Genomic DNA, 15,239 nt, shown 5'->3' on the forward strand with positions numbered 1-15,239 from the left:
GTCTCACCAGAGCAGAGCAGAGGAGTGGAATCACCTCCTTCACCTGCTGGACATGCTGCTTGTGATGTAGCCCAAGATACAACTGACCTTCTGGGCTGCAAGTGCCCATTGCCGGCTCATGTCCAATCTTTCGTCCCCCAACACCGCCACGTCCTTCTCAGCAGGGCTGCTGTCAATCCCTTCATCCCCAGCCTGGATTGATACCAGGGTTGCCCTGACCCAGGTGGAGGACCTTACATAAGCTTCCAATTCCTCCTTCTGCCCTAAAGTAAGTGATGAGTTCAATTCTGACTTCCTTATTTTCTGCCCAGTAAAATATGAATTATGTACTGAATGTGCCAGTCTATGGGTTCCTTATTGCTGTTCTAATGGAGAAGAGATGAGCAAAGGGTAAGAAAAGAGATGAGATAATTATATGTGGAGGCATACAAGCTGATGTTTCGCAGTTTACAGTGGAAATAATGTAAAAAGTCTAAAGATTATTTTTCTTGGCATTAACATAATGACATGTGTAGAAAGAGATTGGCAGTTGAAGTCTTAATATTTATGCTTGGCGAATCTAGCTGAGGATTTAGGTTTGCTGGGTAATGAACTTCTCTGTGCCCCATAATTCAGGAATAGACTTCATATTTATAACAATCAATTCCTCATGCCTTTTTGGATGGTCTGACCTCCTTTTTCTGTCTCCAGTTCCCCACTGATTTTAATGCCCTTTGCTTCTGGTGAGGGAAGCGGGGAGGATCCTGCTGACCCCCCAGGAGCGATGCTTGGGCAAATGGCTAATGGTAGGAGGGCCTCTTGCTTCCTTGCTTAAAGTAGGTCAAGACCACTTGCTAATTTCTTTATTTTAATGCGCTTCATAAGGCTATAGGTGAACTTAGATATGTTAGATTTTTGTCTTGGTGTAAAGAAGAATAATTCTCATTTCATGCATCTCTGTAGCTAAACGATTTCGAGATTTTTATATATAAACATATCCATTTCACTGAGGAACTGTTAAACAGGTGCAATCAAAAAAAAAAAGCCCCTTAGGATCATCCTAGTCTATTTTTGCTCTTGAGTTAGATTTATATGCATTTTTGTGTATCAACATGTAGTGACTTGGGCAAATTTTGTGTTATGAAATATGTGTTTAGTGGGGATTATGAAAACTTCAAACCTTTATAACTAGTGCTGCAGTTTGCAACAGAAAGAGAGGGTGGTTACTTCCCCATTGAGGATGCTTTAAACCAAGAGACAGTCTGTATTGACCTTCTACTGCCAAGTCATAAATGCATAAAATCTGTGTTGCTAATGGAAACACTGACAAGCCTTGAGCTGCTGCCGACTGGCACAATAATAATATTCAAATCTCCAGCTGCAGTTAATGTCAGATTTTCATGTCACTTTTTCTGGCGGGCAGCTGGTGGTGGCCTCATCTCAAAACAAGCTGGAAGGCCCTGGAGGCTTTTTGTTGCAGTTGTCGCAGCACAGGCTCCGTCTGTTAGTTTGGGTGTAGAAAAGCACAAAGAAGAAAAATGCCCTACTTGTTGTGAAGCCAATGAATAGGAGTCTTGGGTGTGTTAGGTTGGCTATTGTGGTACCTGGGAGGTGAGACCTGTGGGCAGAGTCATTTTCCAACCACTGAAATTCAGGCCGGCTGTTGTGGCAGAGATGCAAGAATTAAAGACTCTTATTAGCATTATTAATAGGGCATGTATTAAAATTTGTATCGATTAGCATCAATTTTCAGAGATCCAAACTGATACATGTCTCGTTTAGAAGTGACTGCCTTTGTAAAACCTTAGTGTGTCCTAAGGTCAGAGAGTCATCGTGATGATGCTCAGGATGAAGTCGCTGTCAGTGGTGATGGGTACAAATGGCAGAGTATCCTCACATGTGCTTCTAAAAATGACTCTTAGAGCAGTTTCCTGCTGACAGGACTGATGTGAAATGCAGGTTTGTGGTGTAGTGGACCACACGTGGGTGTGGAAACCAGGGATTCCTGCCTTTACTTCAACTTTGTTTGGTTTTTATGTGTTTTTCTTAATGCCCCAAGGAAGGATAATTAATGCTGCAGCTCCTCTTTAAGAAGAAGAAAAAAAAGGTGTTTACTTTACAAGGATGCTCTGAAGGGTAATAGGTTAAACCTAGTTTTGAAGTACAGAAGAAGGGCTTAGTAAGCAGTGCATGAATAAGCCAACAACTGCTTTTTCTGTGTTTATCACTAGCTGATGTAGCAGTAGACTCCTGTGTGGTTATCTTCCTTCCCCATGTTGCAAAGCAGCTTCACGTGCATGGCTATGGTCACGGCATGCGTTCCGAGACATGAACCAAAATGTCACTGTTGACTGAGTCAAATGCAGCAGATATCAGTCCATTACCCACGTCTGTTCATTCTAAATCTGATCCATGTGCAGCTCCCTACTCCTGTTTTTATCCTGTAGTCACCTTGATCTTTTCCTCTCATCCTCTCTCCTTTGGTATGGCTTAGATTAGGACAGTTATTCCTAACTACAAACTGAAGTATTCAGCTTTCACATTTTAGCTGTATTAGGAAGAAACGGTGTTAACAATCTCTCCAAATGTCCGATCATTCTGGTTTCTGCTGATGAAATTCTTCATCAATTAATCTTCAGCCTCTGAATCTGACTGGAAGATTTTCTTCATGTAATGATCACATAATCATTACAGTTTTTAATTTCTAATCCCACTACACTTACTGTTAAAATTTGCCATTGCTTGTCTCCTGTTAGACTTTAGAGTATTTCCTACCTGCCACCACTTCAATTGCTGACTCAAGCCTGGCGATGCTCAAGCATTCATCCTTTCCTTTTTTGGATCTTTGGTCTTTTGTTGTGGTCCCTCCTTTGTCTCAAATCATTTCCTGTTGTTTGTAACCTATCAATTACTTTACCTTTGATTAATAGTATAATGTGTGTTTACTTCAAGTTATTGGTCAAGGTGATGCTTACCCTAGAACCTGTTTTATCATTTGGGAGTGATTTGTGTGTGGGTGTGTGGTTTTCTTATTGTGTGTGTGATTTGGTGTGGTGGGGTGGGTTGTGGGTTTTTTTTGGTTTTGTTTTGTTTTTTTAGTTTATTAGAAATATGTCATGGTTTTGACCAGTCTGCCTTTGTGTGTTTTCCTTAGTTTGCTTTTGCACCTCTGCTTTTCACAAAATCATTGCAGCAGCCTCTTCTGAAGTCTTGTGTGAAGTACAAAGCCTGGAGCTGACTCCTCACCAGATAGCGTTATAATTGATAAACCAGTCAACTTGGGAAGCATTAGTTCCTGGTGCTGGAAGCTTTTGGAAGCTGTATAAAATACCATGGAAAGATTCACTCTAGGCAAGTTTTCAAGTGCTTTTCTTTTGAGCAGAATGGCTGTGTCAGTAAGGGAGCTAGAAAAGTGTTTTGGAGGTTGCAACCTTTTCACCGGTAGCCAAATTTAATTCCTTATGCTTTGTCACACTTGCAAATAACTGCCCAAAAAACAACTATAAGATTGAGAATAGCAAAGTGTTTAAAATGTGAAATGTCTACTCAAACAGGGAGTAGACATGATGCTGTGTTATTCTAGAGCTCTGTTTGGTTGGTTGGTTTTTTAATTTGGAAGATGGGATCTCAACAGAGCTCAGATATCCAGGGCAGAATTATCTGCATATGAAGGAAGGTAACAGCAGAATCTACTTGCTTGTTTTATGAGAAGCTTCTTCATGTAATGTAGATGAGGGGGAGGAAAAACTGTGCTGTCTGTAGTGTTGCTTATTCTACTTGATCTGTTCTTTTGGGAAACTGGGGGATGCTTTGGACTGTTTGACTTGAGGTTTTTGTGGTAGGTTTGAAAGCAGCAGTAGCTTTGCAGTCCTGCTGAGCTTTCCAGCTGGGCAGGTGGATTAAATAACCTTTGTTTTAATGTTCCATAAAGCACCAGATAGGTCCTGGTGAATAAGTTTCTCATATTCTTGGTATTTTGTTAATGCATGGGTTTTGTTGTCTTAAAACTCATGTTTAAGACCTCACATGACATTAGTAAGTGTGTATATATATATGTATGCATTATCAATATTGTTTTCAAAGATTATTAAATATTCTATTGCAGCTACAGCTGCAATGACTAATGGAGTTGTTAGCCAGGGACTACTGATGGTAGATGCAAGAATTGTTCTGAAGTGGATCATAAAAAGCTGTAAAGTACTTAAAGGTAGTTGTAATGCTGAGATGATGGGAAAGCTGTTGGGGTTTGAGGGTCTTGCTGAGCACACAGACGGATGAGAACCAGTGGATGTAACACAGTTGGGTTTTCAGAAAACCTTTGAACCTTTCCATCAAGTTATTGAAGGAATGAAGTTGTGCTGAGACTGGAGGAAAATATTATTTTATGGATAGAAAGCTGCTTAAAGAATAAGAAACAAAGGACTTAATTGGTGACTTGTCAGGAGAGAGGAGAGTCAGCGGTGGGATCTCCCAGGAGCTGCTGGTAGTACCAGCTTTGTTCAGCATCTCCAGAGAGGGAATTAACTCCCGTCTTGTGAGCGCTATTAAACTTTTCAGTATTCCAGTGCCACACTGATGGCAAGGAGCTGAGCAGGCAGAAAAGCTGGCAGAGGAGCTTGGAGGTACGTAAGTGTCAAGTAATACATAGAAGAAAAGGTAATCTATACCATGCCTACATGGAACTGCCACTTAGAGCTGAGCATCAGCTCCTGAATATCTGGTTTTGTCGCTTTCAGTTTTCATAAATCCTCATCTCTGAGTGCTGTGACAGCTCGAAACATTGGCAGGATACTTTCTCCCAAGTAGCAAGTGATAGGACAAGAGGAAATGGCCTCAAGTTGCACCAGGGAAGGTTCAGATTGGATATTAGGAAAAAAATTCTTCATATAAGGAGTTGTCAGGCATTGGAACAGGCTGCCCAGGGAAGTGGTGGAGTCACCATCCCTGGAGGGCTTTAAAAGGCACATAGCTGAGGTTCTTTGGATGTGATTTAGTGCCAGAGTTAGGTTATGTTTGGACTGGATGACCTTGAGGGTCTCTTTCAACTGAAATGATTCTGTGATTTTATGTGTCATGAGATCTGTTGGGACCAGGGTGGGGATGAGTGGTTAGAGGGTTAAGGGGATGGAGCAGCTGCCTGGTGAGATGGGGGCTGACAAGGCTGGGACTTTTCAGTTGAGAGCATAAAGCCAAGGGGGAAAATAATTAAGGTTTGCGCAGCTGTGGAGGTAGAGATAAACTCAATGCTGTGGTGGGGAGCACGCACTGGGATTAGTAAGGTGTTGTCTTAAAGCAGATGAGAGAAGGGAACTTCTGTATATGAATATCTGGTGTGTGTCCCCAAGGAAGTTGTGGAAGGAGGCAGGACCATGGATGCAAAAGGAATTAGACAGCTTCCTCCGCAGACATGAGAGGGAGAAGGGATGTGTCTCCCTAATGAAACCCTTATGGGTGCTCTGGGAGTGTGGGAGAATCAGGCTTGCAGGCTGGATCTCTAAAGAGCACCTGGGATTGCGCCTGCTGGGAACTGTGTTCTGCTGTAGATGGGCCATTGATCTGACTTAATGGGTTTCTTCTTGTGCGAAGTGATGGTTTCCTTCTTTCAGAGTATTTATTCTCCCCTGGAGCCTCATTTAAGGAGCTGATGCAGTAGAGGAACTGCTGAGTACACGGCCTTTTCCTTCAAGAACTGATGCTGTCTTGTTTATAGGCTTCTTAGTCTTGTTTGGCCTGTTCAATTCCAGTGCTAGCACCTTAATTTAGAAAGACAGGAAGGTAGGAGACAGTTATCAGAAAAATGATGTCTCTGTTACTTCCACTTTCCACCATTTACCTCACTTCCTCCCACTTCATTTCTTGTATCTCACTTTATTTTCCACTGGTCTTTCAGCACCATGATTAAATCTTATCTTTAAACAACCCTTGAGCTTTCCAAGGCAGGGGTGATAACCTAATGCAGTTTTAGATGCTAAAATATTTTATCTAGTGCCCTACCCTATGGGTCTGTTATCAAAGTAATACTCAATTACTATGAATTAAGAGCTGTGATTTACAAGTTGTAATGTGGGGTTTCTGGGCTCAAAGCTGCTTTTCTTAAGCTTGGACTAGATGGCTAAAGTACTGCCCCAGTTCCTGAATTTTATCAGCACATCAGCTTGCCTGTTTACTAACATGATCGTACAGAAGGGTCAAGTTTATTAAAGCCTTTAGTATGTTGTGATGCAGGATGCTGTGATTTTTGAGTATAATACATCATTACACACCAAATGGTAAGTACCTGAAATCTGTTAGTGCCTGTCTAAAAACACTGACCTCTTGGGTAATTTAAATAGTCTCTCAGTCTTTTCAATCTCTTGTTTCAGGAGGTTAAGAAGGATATAGAGCCCAAGGATGATGCCGTACCACTCAGGAAGGAGAAATCTGGAAATGTAGCGAGTCTTGTGCAGCGCATGAGCACCTATGGGCTTCCAGCAGGAGGATTTCAACCTCATCCCCCATCCAAAGGCTTCAAGAAGAGTATGTAGTCTTTCCAATTTAATCAATTGCGTAAGATGCCGACGTGCACTTTTTTTAGTAAACATGGATTATTTAATGTCTGACTTAGTTTTAAGGTTGTATGGAAAACTAGAGACATAGGAGAAAAAGCTTTGATTCTAAGCCAAATTCTGCTCCTGGATGCATGAGCAGGAAGCTTATATGTATTTTTAATGGCAGCAATAGGGATGAATTTTCCTGAGAACAGGATTTAGACCCATTCCAGAGAGCTGTTCATGAGCTCTACTTTTATTGTCATGTACCTGAATGAGAACTGCAGGCCTGTTCATAACAACCAAAGATCTTCCTGTGGTCATTGCTTGTAAACATGTAAGATTTGCTTCAAATTCAGGGCTTTGTGATGAAGAAGGATGTTCTAGTTCAGGTTCCTCTTGTTCGGTAGGCTTGCTTCTAGCGTGAAATAAAGTGGAATTGAATTGGTGGCATCTAAGAAAAAACAGTCGTCTTCCTTTGATTGTATTTGCAGCCACCAGGATAGTCAGGAGGGCAGACTTGGTGCCTTCGTATCTGTGGTTTCTGTTTTAATGCCAGTATTTAAATTACAAAGGCTAAAACTTACTGCAGAAAGCTTAGTGTTCCCTGCATCCATAAAATGGCTTCTGATTTGTATTTGGACACCTCAGACAAGAGGCATTGCTGTAAATTACTCTGGCTTATATTCTCTTATAAGACCTTGCAGTTATTTATCATTCAAGCTTGCCTTTTTTAAAAGAAGGCGTTTAGCACTTACTGTTTCTGGGATGTTTATGCTTTGATTTTGTTGCCTGTAAAAGGAGAAAAGCCACTGATTTTCTTTTAAAGCCTTGAAATGGGGCCACCAGATCTACAAATTTGCTGAGAACTTCTTCCAGGCAACTAAGGATGTTAACTTTAAAATCACTTTTTAGTGAATTTGATCTGTATGTGCGTCTTGGCAACAGCACATATGTGCCAGCTAGATATTTGCATCTGCAGGCTTTTGAAAATCTGGTCTGAAAGATTATCACTGTTCTTAAACTAGTGCAATCAGGCTCATTAAGGGAATCAACATGATTCTTACAGGTCCTTCCAGCTCAGAGTTTTATATGATTTTGTGATTCTATGAACATGATCTGATGAAAGTTTGAGTGTCAGCTACTCATTCTGGTCTCCCCAGTCCCAGATGATCCATACTCAGTATGTCTTGTCCCTCATGCTGGTGGCTGTGACCAGGACAGTAGGTGCAACTTGGTCTCAACTCTTCAGTGCTCTGGCTTGTCTCATTCTCCTACCCTGTTTCCCCAAAAATAAAACCTACCCCAAAAATAACTCCTAACATGATTTTTCACAATTTTTGAGGATGCTCAAAATATAAGCCCTACTCTAAAAATAAGCGCTAGTTACAGTTCATAAAAAAAGTCAATTTACCCAGTGCCCAGGTGTACAAAAGTAAGCATCTTTTGGAGCAAAAATTGTATAAGAGCCTGTCTTATTTTTGGAGAAACAGGGTAGAAGCAAATGGTGTTCAAGCACCTTCCTTTAAGCACACACAACTGTTTACTTGGCGCAACGGCAATCTCTGCGTTTCCATTTTACTTGCTGTTCCCTTTTTCCTGGAAGGCTGTTTACACAGCGCCTGCAGATCCTGTTTGTTCTGCGCCTGGGCAATCGCTCACTCCCTTCAGAAGCTTTCCAGTGCTTAATCATCTTTCCGTTTCTGGTTCCTAACCTGCTAAAATTAGGTTAACAACGTTAAAAACAAAGTTCAGCTGCTATAATAGCAAGTTTCCGATGTGCAGTGAGGTAGGTTGTCTCTGCGAAGTTCCTTGTGCTGTTCTCTTGCTGAATTCAGGTATTTTATACCAGGTGGATTGTGAGCTGCAGGCAGTATTCCTATCAGTTAGACAGCTGCCTTTATTCAGGAAACGGAAAATACAGGAGGTGTGCTAAATTATGGCAACAAAGGGCTAAATTTGGGTTACCTTGTACAAAACAAACCTGAAACCAGGCAATTTGTTTTGGAAAGGGACGGAATTACCTGGGGGCTGCCAGCCCAGTGGTTCTGCTGCACCACGTGAAGCTGGAGCGTTGTTTTCTGAGCAGATTGGTTGGCTTCCTGCATTAATCCAGGGATTTCCAAAACTGGAAGGGCAGTACTTCCTAAACTGGGTACTAATGGAAGCAGAGCTTAAGTGAGAGACAATTCTGGATGTGAAATGCATCTGTGGGTTTGTTTTGTCCCCCTCTTCCGCATTTAGATAGAATTACAATATAAGAAGGGATGCTGAGATCGGATTTATACTAAATGGCCATGACTTTTTAATTTGTCCTTTTTTTTTCCTATCAGTTAATCTCCTACAAAGGAGGAGCCCTGAAAGCGCTGTAGGAGGTAGTAAAGGCCAGTGAACCATTTATTGTAATTACTGTTAACGTAACAATCCCCCTTGGCTGATGTTTGAGTTTCAGTGGAGTTAAAAGATGAGAGTATCGAGCGGGCAATTACATCTTATTAGAAATAACCCACTGAGCTTCATGTTTTTGCTTTATTTGTTTCCTGCCCCTTTTAAGCTGTTTAGAACAGAGACAGGATACCAGCATGTAGAAAATTCTTAATTTGTTGAGTACTCTCTTAGAAATTTTACGTGCTGAATATTACTCGGCTACTGGTGTGTTTTGTACAGAGGACACTGGGTGTGTTTGTCTTCTAAACATCCATCTTTGGACTTTCAATGCTGTTCTAGTTAAAACAGGGATCAATCTTGGAGGCAGCATCTGTTTTTGAAATGTTTTTACCCAACTAATCCTAACTGCTGAAGCTTGACTATGGAAGGAGTGCAAAGTAAAAGAGAGAGCATGGAAATTATACAGCTCCTACAAGCTTAAGCTTTACAAGTTCAAGCTTTTAATTCATATTTTCACCTAAACTCATGTTTGGTGTGGCCTTTTCTGGAAGAGAAAAAGCCTAAACTTTCCACGTGCAGCATCAGCATTACTCCAGGTTATATGTAGAGTAATTGAGCAATTGTTAAGTTCACATTGCTGTGGCTTGAGGGCTTGTTGGAAGCCACGTCAATGCTCTTCCCTCTCAGGATGTCATTTTGTCATTTTAATACCTGCAAAGCTTTCATGATCTAACGACAAACATCTAACGACTGCACTTTATTTTAACTTTGCCATTGTCAGGCGCTGCTCATTGAAATTTCGGTTTCATTTCTTGACTCCACACTGAGAAAAGGGAGGGTTTTTTTGCATTCACAGATAAAAATGAGTTTGGATTTTGAAATATGATCCAAGCTAATGTCCACATTACCTCAGACCTGTAGTTAGCAAGGTCTTTGTTAGAGGACAGAAAGGCTACTTGCACTTCAGTGTGGTGCAGAACAAAACATTGGTTATTCCTTTCAGCGTTCCTTAAGGAGGCTTAAACTTGCACATTTTCTTCCAAGCAAGTGCTAACACCACAACTGGCAGCAATTGTCATTCTTGCAGATTTTGGTCAGGAAATAGCTTGAAAATTATTGTGTTGGGGATTTATCTGACTTGCTTGTGTCAACATGTTTTTTATGGCATGTTGGTAATTGGCAGTGTAGTGTGTGTTCGTTTGCAATCAGCAGTCTGTGAAGCTCAATGGTTTTCAAGCTCTAAGATACAGAGCCAGCCTAAAGTGACACAAGCAAACTGGAAAACCAGCAGCAAACGCTGCGTAGCTCTTGGGGCTGATTTATGAGTGTTCTGGACACGTTTTATCCTGGGGAGACGAGTGGAGTAGTTTTTCTTTGCAAGCCTTCTTACTTTTGCCATTTCCCTTGAATCAGGGTCCAAGAAGCGGCAGTGCAAAGTGCTCTTTGAATACGTCCCGCAGAACGAGGATGAGCTGGAACTCAAGCTGGGGGATGTGATCGACATCACTGAAGAGGTGAGCTGTTCTACAGAGCTGATCGTCTCTTTGCGTGGCCAAAAGTCAACCTGTTTTTTTAGCTGATTATTTGAATTACAAGGATATTGGAAAAACAGCGAAGTGTTTTTGAAGCTAAAGCTGATGGTTTAGGAGTTCTTTCTCTCAGGATCTAATCCTAAATGAGTGAATGCTGGGCGCTTAGGGGAAGTGTATGATCACTGCACCAATAAATTGTGATCTTTTAAACAGATTCCGTCTTCAAAAGACTTTTACAGTTCTTTGACCCTGTCTATGTGATCCTTGTTTCTAGGATGCTTATGCTAAAACTGACCAGTTGCCTTTAAGTTGAGAGTTAGGTTAGGTAAAAAGTGTTATTTGACCTGATTTTCCTGTTTCATGCTTTCTTGTGAACTTATTGAAGCTTTGAACTAATAGTAACACTATTCAACACAGAATCCTGTACCCATAGTACAATATACATCAACCCACTTGCACAAAAATCCAGAGCATACAAAAGCACTCAACAACACATTATTATTTATATTGATTTCTTTTTCCACCAGATAAGAAATACAGTTTAAAATATGTCTTGACATTTATACTTTGGTGGCAAAGGCCAATACATATTTGAGTGTGGGCTTGGGGGCGGGGGTGGATTTTCTTATCTTTTCCTACCTACATGCTTCCTTGGTATCTGTTCCATTCAATAGCAACTTGTGTTGTGGGAGGGTTGAGTATGTGGGAAGAACATCTCTTGTAAGAGTGAAATCTGTCAGAAAAAATGCAGAAAAGACCAGAGCGATCATGGAAAGAACCTTTTCAGAACTAGGTGTAAGTCTGCACAGCATGGTCTGACCTTCACTGGTGCCATCTCTTCCTACCACCTCCCTGATGGCTGGAGGAAGGAGAAAATTGAGCCTTTCTTGCCATCTATGTGTCTGGTGATGCTTTTAAAGTTGCTTTATGAGGATGTGTTTTCACATGCATGACCTCTTTTGAAGAGAGTACTCACTCTCTGAGATCCCAACAATTGCCAGGAAGGACTTTTCCATTCTCCTAGCAAGGAAAAAGTTACACTTTTAGATGCATTTGCACCGATGACTTGTAGAATTAGTTCTCCTTCAATAAACAGAGCAAGTGACTTGTCAAACCTGCTTGCTAAATTCACAGTTTTGTAAATACCATTGTGTGGGGGTGTTTTTAAGGGATAACCTCGTAGTTTAATTTGTGGATAGTGCCTGTACACAGCAATCGTGACTTCAAATGGTCCAACGTAACATGCTTGTGCAGTAAACTGTTGTGAAGAACTGTCATTTCGGGTCACACGTGTCAACATCTGGAATTACTTTGAGAGAGGCATTCGGTGTGATGTATCGGAGATGGCCAAGTAGCCAAACAAAACAAAAAGATCAAAGCATTTGCTCATCTGGTTCCTTAAGGAAACGTGGATTTTATTTTATTCCTTTAATTTTTCTTGGTCCCCATGGTTTTTTCCTAATGATTTGACAATGCATATTTGTAGTAACCAGCCTTCGCTGCTTCTGAGAAAAACTGTCAATCACATTTTTAGGCAAATGCTGCCAGGTAGAAAAATATTGCAGTGAGCTACTAGCACAGAGCTGTTTGTGCACTGGTTTTGTGATGGTCTAGACTAGACCTGACAGGTGTAGGCTGAGTCTATTTCACAAAGATGATGGACCAGAAATGCGAGCAATGGTAGAAAATACCATCCGTTGGTTGTGCAATATGCTGGGGTAAGTTGTCTTAGGAAACTTGTTTTCACTACTGTGAGACCGTCTTAACTTTCATTTATATGTAAAAGGTGCTATTTATACATATTTAGATCACTCATAACTGTTACTTCAAGGAAAGATCATTTGATCACTCTTTTCATGGAGAAAATAAGGTAAAATCAGCTGTACAAGGGGATCACTTCTACCAGTTGCAATTGTTTTCATAAATTGAGTAGTTACAGCTGACACTACTGATTGTAAATCAAAGGTGGAGGCAGATGTGTTCAGAAATTAAATGTCTAATATTGAAGAGATCAGACTACAAGGATCAGAAATAGGTTCTAGGGAGGAAAACTCTTGTAGTTTATGCTGGTTGAATCTGCAGGGCTTTTTGTTTACAGAACTTGTGGGTTTTGCGTGCAAAACACACGTACAAAGTGCATGTGATAACTGTCATTGCTGTAAAACTTCTTTATATCTTCCCCCCCATCAGATGCAGCACTAAATAGATTTATTTTTGTAGTGTTATATTTGTAGCATTTGCATACTGTGTTATCAAGCATAATCGAAATTCATATGAACTCTATTCATGGAGTTTTTATTCAAAAAAATAATCATCAGATTGGCAAAGCTTCTTGTTTCAGCCTTTTTTTCTGCCCTTTGTTTAGAAGTCTGAGTATTCATCATTTTATAGAAATAAGTTGATGGAATTGCCACTCAGAAATGCTGATGTGTGTACCAGAGCTGTAACTCCCTCTTGTGGAAATCGTATCATGTGGTAAGATTTAAATGGAAAATGAGAGTTGTGAAATCATCATCTCTGTTGCTAGCGCTCAAAGATGCACAGATGCTGTCCATCAAAGCATTTAGAACTTTTTTAACCTGTTTTTTAATGTCAATTAAAGATAGCTTTTCTGGTAATATAGTTTGTATATACTCAGGTTTTTTAAAGACAGCATGGTGAGGAGGCTAAAGCAAGTACACTCAATACATTTTTGGTTCACTGACTGAACTGGCATCGCTTTGCCTTGCAAGTCTGTAAAGTACTTTGCTGACCTTATTTCTTGGCAGAAGAATAAATGGATGCTCAAGTCTTTTTCTGTATCATAGTCATTAAAAGTCCCTTTCTCATGGCTCTTGGGTGAGTCACGCATTGAATTTTAGTTTTCTGTAATATATTGTGTGAAGCTTGAGGTGCCAGAGCCTGGGCAGCACTTGTCAGTAATCTGTGCTTAGAATTTATTTCAGCGGACCAGGCTATGAATTTGGACCATCCACAGCAAAGCTACATTTGAGCACCAGGATGTCTTCAAAAAGAACAGCGCTCTTTTCAGTGCCCGCCTGTCTCCGTAGCTGCCAGGTTTTGTGTGTGTTCGCTTGCCTGGGGCTGGCCCGGCCTTTCAAAACTGTGCCTGTGTGTCAGGCGTAGTGACCTATAAAACAGGGCTAAAAAAAGATAATGTAAACAGCTGCTTCCCCCCCCCGCCTCCGCTTGTCTTGCTCATCTAAAAGCAGCTTACCAACCCTGAAACGGAACCATTCAAATGCAGTATTTTGAAAATTATTCTGAATTTTAATTTTAAATAGTGCTTATTAGGCAAATATGTTTGATTTATTTAAGGCATTTTGAAAACTGTTCCTATTTAAGAGCACAATTCTTACTCAGTTGTCTGGCATGGTTTTACACTGTTACCTACACATGCCCCAGTTTAGCTTGTTCTGCTTTGGCCTGTAGGATATTCCTGATATACGTTCCATTAAATTTTGGAGTATTGCAATATAAATACCCCACCAGGTATCCAGGCACATAACTGAGTATTTAAGCAGTATTAGAGCTATTATTTTCCCTAATTCCTGAACAGGTTTATTTCCGGTACAAAAATCAGTTATTTTGTGAAAGCAAACTCAACAAAATTTGGCATCCAACAGACTTTTGTCCTTAGGGCTGCTGTGTGCTACCACAAAATCCTCATGCGTCTTGGCTGCCTTTGTCGTCTGGCCATCTCGGGTGGGAAAGTATCTGTGTCTTCTGACACGCTAGAGCTGGGGTTCATTTTCCATTTCTCTGTGATATCCTTAAGGACTTTTCTCTGTTCTACCCAAAATCATCTATAGAAATCGTATCTTTGAAGCTTAGGTCTTCTGATCAAAATTGGTTGAAGCTGTTCAATGGATATGATGCCAGTGGGAATAGGACTGGTGGAAACTAGAGAAGACAGATGGACAGCAAGACTACATACACATTTCCTTAGAAAGCCAAGCTAAAATTTACGTCTTTATTTCATAAACAGTTTAATATTTTCTTCTTCCATTAGATGTGTAATGCCTGTTATTCTCTTATCTGGAGTAAGTTGATTAACATTTTGCTGGTCTTCTGAATTAATTGGCATAGGGCTGGTCTCATGTTTCAAGACCATTGCTCTAGTGGTAGAAGTGACAGTACATAATTGTCTTACTCTTTTTGTCTGCCTTTTCTACATTTTGGTATGTCTCTTGGAAGAGAAATCATGGTCATATGAACTTTGGGAAAGTTGTTCGTACAGTTTTATGAAAGAATTATAGATGCTATGATAGGTATTTCCTTTTGCTTTATCGTTAATGTGCAAAATATTTCTATGCAGGTAGAAGAAGGCTGGTGGAGTGGAACACTAAATGGGAAGTCAGGGTTGTTTCCTTCAAACTTTGTGAAAGAATTGGAACTGACGGAGGATGGGGAAACACAGGACACTCTGGATGACACAGGTGCTCTTCTGTTTGTTGTAAACCCTTTAAATCTTGGGCAAAATTTGGAGTATTATGGTTGTAGTACTACAGAAGTTGTGAAGAATTTTGTCTTCAGAAGAACGCTAAGTATTTAACTGTATTCCAGAAAATACTGATGCTAAGTATGAAGATACCTATCTTGCTACCAATACACTGCCAATAAATTTACAGTGAAGGTCTTGATCTTGAAGTCATATAGTCTGAATTTTATCACTAGGAATGTTATGCTCAGAGTTGAGCTGTTTTTAGTATTGGATATAAAATTATTCTTCCATTTAATACCTTCTTTTTTCAGTCTTATTCTCATATACACGAGTTCTCCAACATGGAGAACTTAAATGTTTAACTGTGTC

General features: G+C 40.4%; 1 protein-coding gene across 1 annotated transcript in view; it reads left to right on the plus strand.

The window, feature by feature from the left end:
• The window catches only part of CD2AP (CD2 associated protein), a gene marked incomplete at both ends in the record, with an annotated part of 71,578 nt that overhangs the window by 24,448 nt on the left and 31,891 nt on the right, over positions 1-15,239 (plus strand). Inside the window, 3 exons of the mRNA XM_080342891.1 lie at positions 6,342-6,495; positions 10,308-10,408; positions 14,745-14,865. Of these exons, the coding sequence (XP_080199017.1) occupies positions 6,342-6,495; positions 10,308-10,408; positions 14,745-14,865 (376 nt within the window). The remainder of the gene's footprint in view (positions 1-6,341; positions 6,496-10,307; positions 10,409-14,744; positions 14,866-15,239) is intronic.

The sequence above is a fragment of the Nesoenas mayeri genome (assembly GCF_963082525.1).
Source record: "Nesoenas mayeri genome assembly, chromosome: 3".
NCBI lineage: Eukaryota > Metazoa > Chordata > Aves > Columbiformes > Columbidae > Nesoenas > Nesoenas mayeri.